We start from the raw sequence: 14,137 nt of genomic DNA on the forward strand, positions 1-14,137 counted from the left end.
AAACAGTCTGAAGATTTCAGAAAGGTTCAGTTTGGGGAGAACCTTAAACACTATCCTGAACCACCTTGGGACCCCTGCAAATAACTAGAAAGGATTCAGGGGCACCTTGCATACCTGACCTTTACACCATGCTGCTAACCCAACTTACTGCTAAGTTTAATCCCTTTGTTTTTCCCATTTAGTGTCCTTGTCACTTAGGAAGACAGTTCTTAGAGCAAAACGTGGTTTAATTCTATAGACTGTAAAGTGCCCAATCTGTATACAAAAACAGCAACAATATTGAAGAGAATGGGGAAGATGGTTTTTCTGTATTAAAATACTTTTCTGTAACTATAATTCTTCATGCACAGTGAAAAAAGCAATGAAAACACACACCTTGAAGAAGAGTTGCCTAATAGGGCAGTGATGTTTAATAAGACAGGAGGGCACCTGGGCTTGAACTGGTGTACCTACACTCACTTCAGGTTTAGAACAGCACACATAGAGTGCAGACAAGCAATCCCCAGAAAACATTAACTTATTAGATTTATACTTACTGACAAAGCCTGGACCAAAATTTGGAGGATTAGGCCTAGAAATCTGATGTGTTATACTGCCATCCTAAAATAAGTAAAATTTACAAATATGTTTATTCCACATTTCAGTTAAAGGGGGGAAAAAACTTTAAAAGAAAGAAAGAAAGAAAAAAAGAAATGGAAGAAAAAAACCTTTAATTTCCTAAGATACCTTTTAAAGGTTTTTTTATAAAAAGTAGAATGAATTTAGTGGTGGCAACCTAATTCTGAATTCTTATTACTATCTCTGAACTACTATACTGTCTAGATTTTGGCTGAAAACAATTATGCTTGAGGTAAAGGATTATTCATCAGAAATATAATACAGGGCAAATCAATTACTGCTAATACTAAGCAAGAGATCTATATAAAAAATCTCACTTTTTGATGAAGTTTACCTGGTTTCTTCTTCAATCAAACACAAGTTCCAGATTGACTAAATGCCACTCCACAGCATGGTTATTTATAATAAAAACTAATGTCTCTAACATGCACAAATATAAAAGAAAAATACGTTAATAAAAATATTAGTCTTATTTTCTACACACGCCTGTAGTCCCGGCTACTTGGGAGGCTGAGGTGGTAGGATCGCTTGAGCCCAGGTGTTTGAGGCCAGCCTGGGCAACACAGCAGGATCCTGTTCCCAAAAAAATAAAAAATAAAAATAAAAAGTATTTAATTCGTTTTATTTTCAAGTTAAAAGTCTTATTTCTTCCAGGTGACTGAACAAGCAGTTATTAATCTCACAAGTCCCTGATAATCACCTAACAAATTAATGTTGAAAAATGTTTATCCAGTTGTCACAAGTTCTCCTTAACATGAGCTGTATACAAGGTAATAATTATAAACTTATACTAGCAGCCAGAATGTATTATGTGCAATCTTCACAATACTACAAAGCAGTTGGTTTAACATTTGACATATTAAAAAACAAGAGGCTAAAGAATTTGCCCAAAGTTGCACAGTAAATTCATAGTGGAACTATAATTTCTTTAAAAAACTCAGCTATAAAGGCTATGCTTTTCCCATTATATCAAATGGCTTCTGTTTCCTCTTTTAATAATGAGAAGAATATAATTATCAGCATAATAAATCTAAAGCATAACTGGCAGGGCAAGGAAGAAAACAGGACATACATTATAGTAGGTAGCTCCCTTTATAAAAAAAAAAAATCACTGACAAAAATACTGCATGAGTTTTACTTCCCCAGATACTGCTTGATATTATATTAAGAATATAGCATATCTTTCAACAAGGATGGGAAGAAAAAAGGAAAAAACAAATATAGCATATTGTTTTCTACTTGCTGTGTTTGTTTGTTTGAGACGAAGTCTCGCTCTGTCACCCAAGCTGGAGTGCAGTGGCGTGATCTCGGCTCACTGCAACCTCTGCCTCCCGGGTTCAAGCGATTCTCCTGCCTCAGTCTCCCAAGTAGCTGGGACTATAGGTGTGCGCCACCACGCCTGACTAATTTTTGTATTTTTTGTAGAGACGGGGTTTCACTATGTTGGTCAGGCTGGTCTCAAACTGCTGACTTCATAATTTGCCCATCTCAGCCTCCCAAAGTGCTGGGATTAGAGGCGTGAGCCACCGTGCCCAGCCGTTTTCTAGTATTTATAGAAGTTTTACATTTTAAATATAATGGGTTTAATTCTAAAATGCAGGACATGAAAATGTCCTTCTGGAGTTAAAAATAAGTAAATAAAAGTAAAACCAAAAGTCCTGAGCGTGTGGTTTTGCCATCAAGTGACTTTTTACCCGTAAGTATATAAATCCTTTTCAGAAATCACAGCCAACTTTTTAAACCTTAATTTGTCTTTTGTTTAAAAAGCAGTAAAATGTCTTTTTGGTTACTTTTGGCTGTGCTGATAATAAGGCTACTATTTAGGTTGGTGAAAAAGTAATTGCGGTTTTTGCCACTGGCAAATGGCGTATGGTGAAATCCGCATTTACTTCTGCACAAACCTAGTACTACTCTCTAGCAGGGGCCTTACTCTAAAGCATGAGTTTGCTGGGAAACAGAAAAGCGTGCATTCTAGAGGGACTCATTACAGGCAGTGTTACCTGAGGAATGGCCTGTGGTCCAAGGTTCTGTCCTTCACTGTTCTGTGTTCCAGTTACCGCCTGGCCCATAAAAGGGAACCTGTCAAAACCGGGTACACAAGTATCAAATGATGAGCGTTTAGAAATTATTAATATTAATTAAAAACTGTATTAGGTGCTTAACAGTTTTCTCTTCCAGAGAAGAACAGTGGCAATTTCTTCTTCATCAAAACACTAAAGCCCTACCTTTCATGTACTGGGCAGATGTGATCCTCACTGTAATTCGATGAAGTGTGCTCTTAGCACCCTCATGTTACTTATGATGAAAGTAAGATTCAGAGATATTCCGTAAACCTTCCCCACAAGGACTAGTAGGGCTGCAATAAGAAGCCAGCTAGGCTGACTCTAGAGGTTTTACTCTATTATGTGCCTCACTCCACCTTACGATAAAATGAATTCAAGACTTCAGAATAAAAATAAGTTGATTTAGTTTTATAACAAACTCTAAGGAAATGTTTTCTCATTCCAGTCTGTGTTAAAAACTAATTGAGAGCCTAGTTATTTTATATTCTAAAACAAAAGACATTTCCCAATTTAAGAATTTTCATACATTTTCATACATTTCTATATCTAATGTTAAAGCAAATCAAAAATGGACGACTGACCAAGATCAGTCTGCATGGTTAAACGTGTTTAGAGAAATGTTACTCACTCTAATTAAAACTATAAAAACTTCACAGAAGCATTACAGCTTACATGAAAGTATTTCCTCTGGCATTATCAAATGCTTTAACGTATCAAGATATACATACAATTTTAAAAATGTATTCCAAAAGCTGTATATTACTATTTAAGTACTATTAGGATATAGAATATGTTTTTAAATTTTTTACTCAGGTTTTTCATTGATCTGTCACCCTACCCACTGCTACAGGTCTGGTCTAAATGATCTTCTAATCTGAATATCACACATGGTCTATCATCCTAACTCAACATGTCACACTACTCTAAGAAGGGACTATCACCTCCATTTCTAAAAAGCAGTCAGTAGAATACTAAGCCATATACCTGATACATGACTAATGTATCTAACCGGCAGATGCATGATGCTAAAAGAGCATCAGATGCTGAAAGGCCTCAAATTCTGAGGTCCATATTTAAAACTAAGTGCTGGTCGGGTGCAGTGGCTCATGCCTGTAATTCCAGCACTTTGGGAGGCGGAGGCAGGTGGATCACCTGAGGTCAGGAGTTCAAGACCAGCCTGACCAACATGGTGAAACCCTGTCTCTACCAAAAATACAAAAATTAGCTGCGCATGGTGGCACGTGCCTGTGATCCGAGCTACTCCAGGGGCTGATGCAGGAGAATCGCTTGAACCTTGGAGGTGAAGGCTGCAGTGAGCCATTGCACTCTATCCTGGGCAACAACAGCGAAACTCCGTCTCAGAAACAAAAACCAAAACAAAACTAAGTAGTAAATAAAACTCAGCATTTCCTTGTTTTGAATATACATAGAAACTACAATATTATTAGCAAGTACCACGACTATCACCAATAGAAGACAGATTATTTTCCTATCGAGTGTTGCAGGCACCTAATAGATTAGTTATGTTCATCATTACCTTCAAATTATGGTTTATTGCTAAATTTGTTAATACTTTAAGGAGCATATATACCATAAATTTAATTATATTTTAATAACTATATTTCAAGTATAATCATTTCCTTTGTAATGCTATGTCTTAGATTTTCTGCATATAAAACATTCTGAGATTTTCAAAGGCTTCACTGGAATCCAAAAATATTCAAGACATAAAACAGTTAGGAATCTCTATGATAGAGAAATAGTGTTAATAAATATTGCTCAATAATGAAAATCATTGGAATCCACTATCTCTACTTTGATCTCAAAAATGCTTCTTAACCATGTCCAAAGTATCTCAACAATTGAAAAGAATTATACCCTTAAGAATTCAAATTTCTTTGAAATATATACATCTTAAATTCGTGCAAATTTTATATTCAATTCTATAATCATCCACATTTTTTATATAAAAGTTTTTCAACAAGATAATTCGACTAAATTGAGGCTCTATGCTTACTTTATTGACAGAGGTTCTCATATAGTAATACACGTAAGATTCATGACGCTTGCTAAAAATACAGACACACAGGCAACCATCTCCAGATATTCTTATTTAGTAGGTCTGCAGTAGAGCAAAATAATCTTCATTTTTAAAAAAATTACCCCATAATTCTCATGGTGGTCCATGATCAAAATTTAAGAAACAGTGCCATGTGGTTAACAACCCTTAGAGGGCATAATTTCAAAAATTCAGATATTGAAATAACCCCTACTATCTTCTTTAATGCATAATTTCTGTTTTTCTCCTAAGAGAGAAAAGACAAACTCTGTAACTCCAACTTCCAACTGTCCTCTTATCTATTCCTTGTAACTTTCTTTTTCTGATTCAAAACCGGTTTGGGAACATTTTATTTTAGAACTGAATTTATAATTGCTTTAATCACTCAGTGTCTTAACTGAAAAAAATCTTTGATAACATCAACAATTCTAAAGGTATTTAAAAGAGCACAGACCTAAATACTTTGACTTGAGTAATCAGGAAATCCAATCTTCCAAATCTTTTAAAGATGTTTTACATTTACCATCCTTGAGACTAATGCTCTTAAACTGGTTCTTACACTAATTTCTTAAATTGGTATAGCATTTTATATCTGATCATATCGAGCTGATGCCATGACAACTTAAATAGTGTTGTTCATTCCTAGACAAGAGCTTTCCATTTTCTGTATGTTTTTTCTAAAAACTAGTAATGATTTCATGAATGTCTAGATGCCCAGTAGAAACAAGCAGCCACTCCACCTACCTGCTCATCACCATTGGTGGCATGCCCAGATTGTTTTGTGCCATCACTTTATTTATGCCTTTAAGGGCCACCATTTTGGCTTTCATTATAGGATCTGTAATTGCATCAAAATCTAGAAAAGAAATATAAAGTTACTTATTTCATAGTAATTAGTTCAACGTACACTAAGAAGTAATTCAAATATTACAAGCTCTTAAACTTTATTATTTAATAATCATTACAGATTTCTGAGATGGCAACCTTATCCTGGGTTTAATCACATCTCAGTAGTCCTTAACTGAATCATGCTTTAATACCTTAGTCCTGCAGGAATTAAAACAAAAAGTCAAGTTTAAGGGAGATTATAAGCAATAATCTAAAGCAATGCAATTAATTTCCTTTCATCCAAACTTTTGCAATGCTAATCAGAATGGCTTCTTTAGTAAATATAACATCACAAATAAGAATTTGCAATACTAAGGAATTCTACTAAATTAGTTATCACTCTTAAAAGAAAAATGCACCAATTTCTTAAGGGTATACCCTCTCAATAAGAAGCTACTAAGAAAAAACCTATTTGCATCTAAATGAAAAAAAGGGAGCAAAATGATGAAATTGGGGATATATAAAATGGAACGTCAATTTTATTATTTAGAATAAGGCACACTGCTTAGACATGTGCCCTTTGATTGCTAATTCTTATTCTTAGAGGCACTGAGGCATTTTGACTGCATTGCTTTTGTTGTTTTTAGAATCAGTAAACCATTAGAAACAAGTTAAAGAGGTTTATATAGCAAAAAATCGCCAAGCATTTGTCATACACAAAAGGACAGTAAGAAGCTTTATTTCCATCATAATTTCCTTAAATTCATCCTTCCATGACTGAAAACATATGGCAACAATGGTTGGAATGTAGGAACTAAGAAGACAATTAGTTTCTATTAAACAATTCCATAAATAATAGAATTGAGGGAAGTTTGTAACTCAGTTTTGAATCTCTTAATTTACCTGGAAAGAATCTAAAACTCTTCATTGTTTTCATTTTTTTTTTTTGAGACAGAGTCTCACTCTGTCCCCCAGGCTGGAGTGCAATGGCGCGATCTCGCCTCACTGCAACTTCCGCCTCCTGGGTTCACACCATTCTCCTGCCTCTGTCTCCCGAATAACTGGGACTACAGGCGCACGCTGCTATGCCCAGCTAATTTTTTGTTATTTTTTTTTAATTATTATACTTTAAATTCTGGGATACTTGTGCAGAATATGCTGGCTACATAGGTATACATATGTCATGGTGGTTTGCTGCACCCATCAACCCGTCATCTACATTAGGTATTTCTCCTAATGCTATCCGTCCCCTAGCCCCCCACCCCCCCACCCCCCGACAGGTTCCGGTGTGTGATGTTCCCCTCCCTGTGTCCATGTGTTCTCATTGTTCAACTCCCACTTATGAGTGAGAACATGCAGTGTATGGTTTTCTGTTCCTGCATTAGTTTGCTGAGAATTATGGTTTCCAGCTTCATCCATGTCCTGTGTTGCCCAGGCTGGTCTGGAACTCCTGAGCTGAGGCAATCTGTCTGCCTCGGTCTCCCAAAGTGCTAGGATTACAGCCGTGAGCCACTGTGCCCAGCCAACTGCTTTCATTCTAAAGCTCAAGGAGGGCCAAGCATGGTGGCTCATGCCTGTAATCCCAGCACTTTGGGAGGCCAAAGCAGGCGGATCACCTGAGGTCAGGAGTTTGAGACCAGCCTGGCCAACATGGTGAAACCCCGCACCTCTACTAAAAATACAAAAATTAGCCAGGCCTGGTGGCACGTGTCTGTAGTCCCAGCTACTCGGGAGGCTGAGGCAGGAGAATCACTTGAACCCAGGAGGTGGAGATTGCTGTGAGCCGAGATTGCGCCACTGCACTCCATCTTGGGTGACACAGTGAGACTCCGTCTCAAAACAAAACAAACAAACTCCTCAAGGAGGAATAGAAAAACTCAGTACTTTATTCCAACTGTAATTCTAATAATAAAATCTTATAAGCATATCGCATGCCACTCTAATACCCATAGTAATATATGTTGAGACTCAAGAAAACTCCTACCAATATTAGGGAAGAACGGTTCTGATCGCTGACGAATCATGGCTTGCATCTGTCTTTGCTGCTGCTGTTCCTGCCTTTCTTGATCCAAAAGATCCTGTAGAAGTAGAGGCTGTTCTTCTAGAAGAAGGGGCCTCTCTCTATTCTGCTGTGCTAATGTTTGAGGAATCATTAGCTGTTGGGGTCCAGACATGCCACTGGTACCAGACTGACTTGTTAGAGGCCCAGTTTGAGTTGCAGGTTTTCCTGTCCCCAGATTGTGGTTAACTGTTGATTGACCTGGAATGAACCCTGGATTTACCTGCACACCCTGAGAAAAAACATGGTTTACCCTAGAGACTACTGTTACATTAGAATTCATGGTATTATCCAAAACACGGCCAGGCGGTGCTATTAAAGGAGGCAAACTTGACACATGATTGGATGGTGAGGCCGGCAGAGTTGGTGGTGGTGGAGACCCCAATGGCCTAATGTCTGAATTATCAGATTTCTCATTGGCAAGTAAACTTGAGAGAACTGGAGTTGATCCAGTTATGCCACAAGAGTTTATTACATCTTGAGCAGGTAGTTGAGTGGATGCTTGAATGACATTTGCACCGGGGCCAGCAGTTTCTCGATTGGTTCTTTTCTCAAATAGATCTGGATCACAAGGATGCAAAGAAGTCTTTTCTCCATCATTTAGGTCTGAGTGAGCAGAAGCCTGTGAGCAAGGAGTGTCAACATTATCTTTATTCTCATCATTTTTTTCAGTTTCACATTTGGATTCCACCTTAGAATTTGGAGACAGTACTTCCGTTTTTACCTCATTGGTAACAGTGGATTTTTTCTGTGGTGAATGTTTATCAGAGAGAACCAGAGTTTTGTTTTCTTGTTCCTTTTTTTTTGGTTCAACAGATACACACTGATTATCTAACTTATCATCAATTGGAAGGTCTAGTTCCTCATTAAACATGCTTTTCTTATCTCCCATGTCAAGTTCTGGATCTGTATATGCAATGATATCAAACTCTCCTGACCTTAAGAGGTCATCCAGGTTGGGATCATTAGTTTCCAAATTATCTAAAGTATCCAATTCAACTACCTTGCCATCCTCTGTATCTAAATTTAAGTTTTCAAGATCTTCATCATCTAAGTCTTTGACTTCAACCCCCTCAAGGTCTTTAACATCCAGTTCCTTCACAGAAGGGACATCAGAATCAAGTTTTTCCTCTAGACCATCAGAAGGTTGGGTGGTTATCTGTAAATTATCAGACGTTGTTTCAGATGGTACAGATGTTGACAAAGGAGCTTCTGAAAATTCACCACCTAGTGGATGGTTCAGAGTCCTCATGACCATAGAAGATGAATGGACAGAATGACCTTGCTCTTGTTGAGATGGTGGCACTTGTTCCAAATCTGGGTGCACAGGTAGCTGATTAGGTAGACCCTGGGGAGGTCGTCGCATGGGGTCTGTATGTCTAGGGCCCGGAAAGTCTGGCCGGGGAATGAAGTTTCCATGTCTCAGATTTGAAGATGCCTCTACAACGCTGCCAGGTGGAGCACTGAAAGGCAGCCGTTGCCTTCCGTCAGGAGCCCTATGTCTCAGTTCAATATATGCTTGGCCCAGTATGTTGTGCTGCTGAACTGGCAAGCTCTGTGGTGAAAAATGCTGAGGAAGTCCAACTGGATTATTCATTTGTGAGTTATTTAAAGGCCTAGGCATATCTACAGATACTGATCTTCTTAGCTGTGGAGAAACTCCAGATCCCTGTATTTGTTGAGGAGGCACAAGGAAGCGCTCTTGACTCGGCATGGTACCATGACTACCTCCTGGAAATCCAAATCTTTAAAAAAAAAAAAAAAAAAAAAAAGCAAATAGGTATTATGTTAAATTTAGAGTTAAGTTGAAAAAAAGAAAAGTCTTCAATTAAACTGTACATACAAAATGTTGCCAAATACTATGACTTACAAAAGCAAAGCTATCACCATTAAAAAGTATTTACAGGTATTCATATGCAAGTAAGATTTTGCTAAGAATCCTATAATGAACACCATATCTGAGCTCTAAAGGCTTAAGATTTAACAGATAACAAAAATGAAGACAAAAGAAGAGCAACCAAGCAGATGAAATCAATTGTTCAGAGATAAGAACAATACTACTGGACTTTTTCAGGAAGAGTTTCTTTTATCTATATTTAGGGAGGTTCGATGGAGGAAGCTGATTTGGGGATGATGTTTGAATGAAGATAGGTCTTCATACCTATTGAGGGACTTACAGGCCTCAGTACATGAGACTACAAAGGCACAGGTTTGATGACGGGATAGAATAAACTTAGAGAAAAGGACGAGTAGGCCTCATCTATAAAGATTAAGTAAATGTATAAATTGTTGGACTATTTTATATTGTACTTCCTTCTAGACAGGATTACAGGCAACTTACACAGAATACAAAGCATAGCAACAGGCATAAATTATAACAAGGTGGAAGAAAAAAGGGAAATTAAGAGTAAGATTACAGGCAACTTACACAAAATATAAAATGCAGCAAGAGGCATAAATTACAACTAAGGTAGAAGAAAAGGAAACTAAAAGAATATAACATGGAGGTAGATACAAGACTAAAAGACATAAAACTAAAAAGCATATCTTAAAGAACTATTTCCTTATTATAACTAGGGCATAGGTTTGGCTTTGACTTTAGCCACTTTGAAAAAGGAAACATTCTTATGATTCATCACCACTAACTTACAACCCTATCTCACCATGGAAAGTTCCGAAAGGGAAAGTCCTTTCAGTTCGGAAATCTCTAAAATTTATTATTATTATTTTTTAAATTGAGACAGAGTCTCGTTCTGTCTCCCAGGCTGGAGTGCAGTGGCGTGACCTCGGCTCACTGCAACCTCCACCTCCTGGGTTCAAGTGATCCTTTTGTCTCAGCCTCCTGAGTAGCTGCGAATACAGGTGCAGTGCCTGCCGCCATGGCCGGCCAATTTTTGTATTTTTACTAGAGGCAGGGTTTTACCATGTTGGCCAGGCTGGTCTCGAACTCCTGACCTCAAGTGATCCGCCCACCTCGGCCTCCCAAAGTATTGGGATTACAGGCCTGAGCCACTGCGCCCAGCCTAAAATTAATTTAGAATGTAGAGTTAAAAGGTAGAAATTTGGAGAGAGGACAAGTCTCATCACATCGTAGGAGGCTTTGCCTACACAGAATAGCTACATTTTGAGGATGTCATATGATAAACTGCATCATTAAGGGTGCAAGGTAATGCTAACACAGTTAATACTTAAAAACAAAGGTAATGTTTTCAGAGTCTGTAGAGTTCTTAGAGGAAAAAAATGTCTATGACCTCTCATCAGCACTAAATAGCAGATTATATATATTTCAAAGGGGAGAAAGAAGTAGAAAGCAGTAACAGCTTCCTGATTAATACTAACTTCATTTGTCTATTTCTTTAAAAAAATTTTAAATTTGTTGAAGAGGTGGGGGGGGGGGGGGTCTCACTATATTGCCCAGGCCGGTCTCAAACTCCTAGCCTCAAGCAATCCTCCTGCCTCAGCCAGTAGCTAGGATTACAGGCACAAGCCACCACACCCAGCTCTGTTTCCCTCTTCTAATAGCAATTTACATTCGGCAGGAAATTAAAAGCATTACCTAAATCCATGAGGTCTCATCCCCATACTAGCAACATCAGGAGGATAGGGTCCACGCTGATCTTTTGGGAAAACAGCATATCTAGGTCCTAAAGGAGGGGCAACAGGAGACCTAATGTTCCCAGGATAGGGAGGTGGGGGTCTGGTGAAAGCCTGGTTAACATTCTCTGGTTGCCAGTGTTGAAGAGGCCCTGGATGAGGCACTGCGGGTGAGTCCTGTGACCCCTTCTCCTGTCGACCTGCAATCTTCTTCTGCTGTTGCTGCTGGAGAATGATTTCACGTAACTTCTGCCGCTAAATGGGAAGAAACAAAAATCACTGGGATTTGTGGTAATTAATGGCTTTTTAAAGGTTACTGGCTTTTTATTTTTAGATATGGGATCTTGCTATGTTGCCCAGGCTGGCCTCAAATTCCTGGACTCAAGTGATCCTCCTGTCTCAGCCTCTCAAGTAGCTGGGATTACAAGCATGCGCCACCATGCCTGACAGGTTAGTGGCTTTTTAAATCCTGATACTTTCATTATGTGGCTATGGTAATGTTTCAAAGTTTGATGAAATACCAGTTACATTTAACTATTCAATATATTAGGAAAAATAATTTGATGATTTGGGTCCTTTTCCTTGCCAGACAACTATCACAGAACAAAGCTTTAATATTTAAGGATTCCCCTGCGAATTCGTGAAAACTGAAATCAGATACAGAATAAATTAAACTGGTGTTAATTTCATCAATTTCATTTTTCTTTTTTGCAGTATGACAAACTCTACAGAATAAAAAAAATAAAAAGTTAACTCCTGTGTAGAAATTACTCAGTTTGATGAAATGAACAGCTTCCTCAAATAATACATTTAAAACTGAGAACATACAATGTGTTTACCTGTCTCAATTTCTCTGTATCTGCTTGGGCCATATTTACAGTATTCTGTGTATCAGTTACTCCTGAAGTTGGCACAGGTCCAGGAAGTTGGGAGACACCAGAGAACTGCTGGCCTTGGGAGTGCATTGGAGAGTTTGAAGATGCACAGAAGCTCCCCTCTGATCCAGGCCTTGGCTGATCAGCAACATCATGGGCAGTTTGACTTGTTCCAAAAGAGTCAGACTGAGATCTTGGAGTCATTGGAGACTGATCATAGGGATCACGGGCAGCAGATGGGGAAACACGGCTAAATGTGTCTGAAAGACCAGGTCCAGGGGGCCTAGGTGTCTGGGAACATGTATCAGGTGGCCTTACCAACGGGCCAGGTAAAGCTGGTCCTCGGTTTTGTGCTGCTTGCAGGAAAGGATCCTGATTTGGCATGAGGACTGGTCTTGTCATTGAGGACCTAGTAAAACCCTCTGAAATCCTTGGCCTTGGTGTTGCTGGTGGCTGAGAGTAAGGGACAGAAATTCCAGGTCTTGGTGTTCCAGGAGGATGAGCATATGGATCAGAATGCCTCTGATTTGTTACAGGTGTAACAAACAAGTCAGTTTGTGTAGATGGTCTTGGGGTTTGGGGCTGCTGACTATATGGGTCAACAGTAGTAGGCCGGGGAGTTCCAGGAGGTTGAGAGTAAGGGTCTGTATTGGACCTAGCTGTTCCTGAAGATTGGGAATAAGAATCTACAACAGGTCGTGGAGTTCCTGGGGGTTGGGAGTATGGGTCCTGAGATGTTGGCCTTGATATGGTTCCAGGCTGGGAAAAAGCCCTTGAAGGATGGGCAAAAGATTCATTCATTGCTGGATGTGGGGTAAGGGGAGGCTGACTATATGGATCATTTGACTGATTATGAGAAAAATTATCTATAGGTCTTGGTGTCAAAGCAGGCCTTTCATAAGGGTCAACAGATAATCGCCTTGATGCCTGTGACACTGATCCATAAGGATCCTGAGAGGATGGAGGAGGTTGCATTGGAGTCTTAAAAGGTCCAGGACCACTATCAAGAGGTGCAGGTGTCAACAAGGGTCGTGCATATGAGTCAGGTATCCTTTGTCTTTGAAACACATCTGCCCTAGGAGATGGTTTAGTAAAGTGATCACTGGTTCCAGCTGCTACAGGGCCTTTTGCAGTTTGTTCTGAAACTACAGGAGACCGGGATAGGCCCAAGGATTTGGGAAATTGATCTGTCATCACAGGCCTAGGTGTGTCTGGAGGTTTTGCATAGGGGTCATTATTTGTCGTGGAAGAAGAACATAAATCTCTGACAGGGGATGGCCTATTTGCTGTTGTCTCATTCATTTGAAGGGGCCTAGATACCGATGATAAAGGTGTACAGTTTTCCACTGGTGCAGCAGAATTTCTTCTGGAAAAACTATGGCCCACAGGAGGTGGTCGAGGGGTACCAACCATTTTTGCATATGGATCCATTGGAGATGGTGGTCGTGAGTTAGAGGACCCAGGTGAAAACACTTGTGGTGAGGGTGGCTGAGAAGTCTGAGCCTGAGAAAGACTATCCTGGATGGGAATCCGGGATGGGGCTGGAGGAGGAGGTGGAGCTTGTGGCTTTACAAACACATCATCTGAAGATGTAGACGTAGGGGTACTGGTTGGCTGTTTTGTAAACAGTTCTTTATGGAATGACTGTGCAGGAGACATATTTCCATTGCCAGGCTGAGGTGTCAAGGGACTCTGTATCCCACTACTTGGTGTATCTGAACCAGACTGCACCAGAAGATGCTGAGAACCAAATTGCTGTTGTTGCTGCTGCTGCTGCTGCTCATTTTTCACCTGTTCAAGTTTCTGTGTGGCTTCAATTTTAGCTTGCTGCTTACTTTTCTGACGCATTTGCTATTAAAATAGAAAAGAAAAAGCAATCATATTTAGGTTAAGGAAGAAAACTACCATCATGGGGGTAAAAAGCAACAGAAAGTTAATTTGTTTGATGTCAGCGCTACCAGATTGCTCCCATATTAGATTATGAATTCCTGAAGAAGAGAAATTACTCATCATGGTATGTTCCATTTGTGCCTAGGGCAGT

General features: G+C 39.2%; 1 protein-coding gene across 41 annotated transcripts in view; it reads right to left on the bottom strand.

The window, feature by feature from the left end:
• KMT2C (lysine methyltransferase 2C) overlaps positions 1-14,137 on the bottom strand; it is a 304,403-nt gene that overhangs the window by 33,435 nt on the left and 256,831 nt on the right. For all 41 annotated transcript variants that reach the window (XR_010158721.1, XR_010158720.1, XR_010158719.1 and 38 more), the window contains 6 exons: positions 12,061-13,947; positions 11,184-11,476; positions 7,553-9,372; positions 5,485-5,596; positions 2,619-2,697; positions 537-600 (listed from right to left, as the gene is read on the bottom strand). Coding sequence is in view for 38 of the 41 variants with exons in the window: in XM_063815061.1 (XP_063671131.1) it covers positions 537-600; positions 2,619-2,697; positions 5,485-5,596; positions 7,553-9,372; positions 11,184-11,476; positions 12,061-13,947 (4,255 nt within the window). In the remaining 3 variants the exon portion in view is untranslated. The remainder of the gene's footprint in view (positions 1-536; positions 601-2,618; positions 2,698-5,484; positions 5,597-7,552; positions 9,373-11,183; positions 11,477-12,060; positions 13,948-14,137) is intronic.

Source organism: Pan troglodytes, chromosome 6 (assembly GCF_028858775.2).
Source record: "Pan troglodytes isolate AG18354 chromosome 6, NHGRI_mPanTro3-v2.0_pri, whole genome shotgun sequence".
Classification (NCBI taxonomy): domain Eukaryota; kingdom Metazoa; phylum Chordata; class Mammalia; order Primates; family Hominidae; genus Pan; species Pan troglodytes.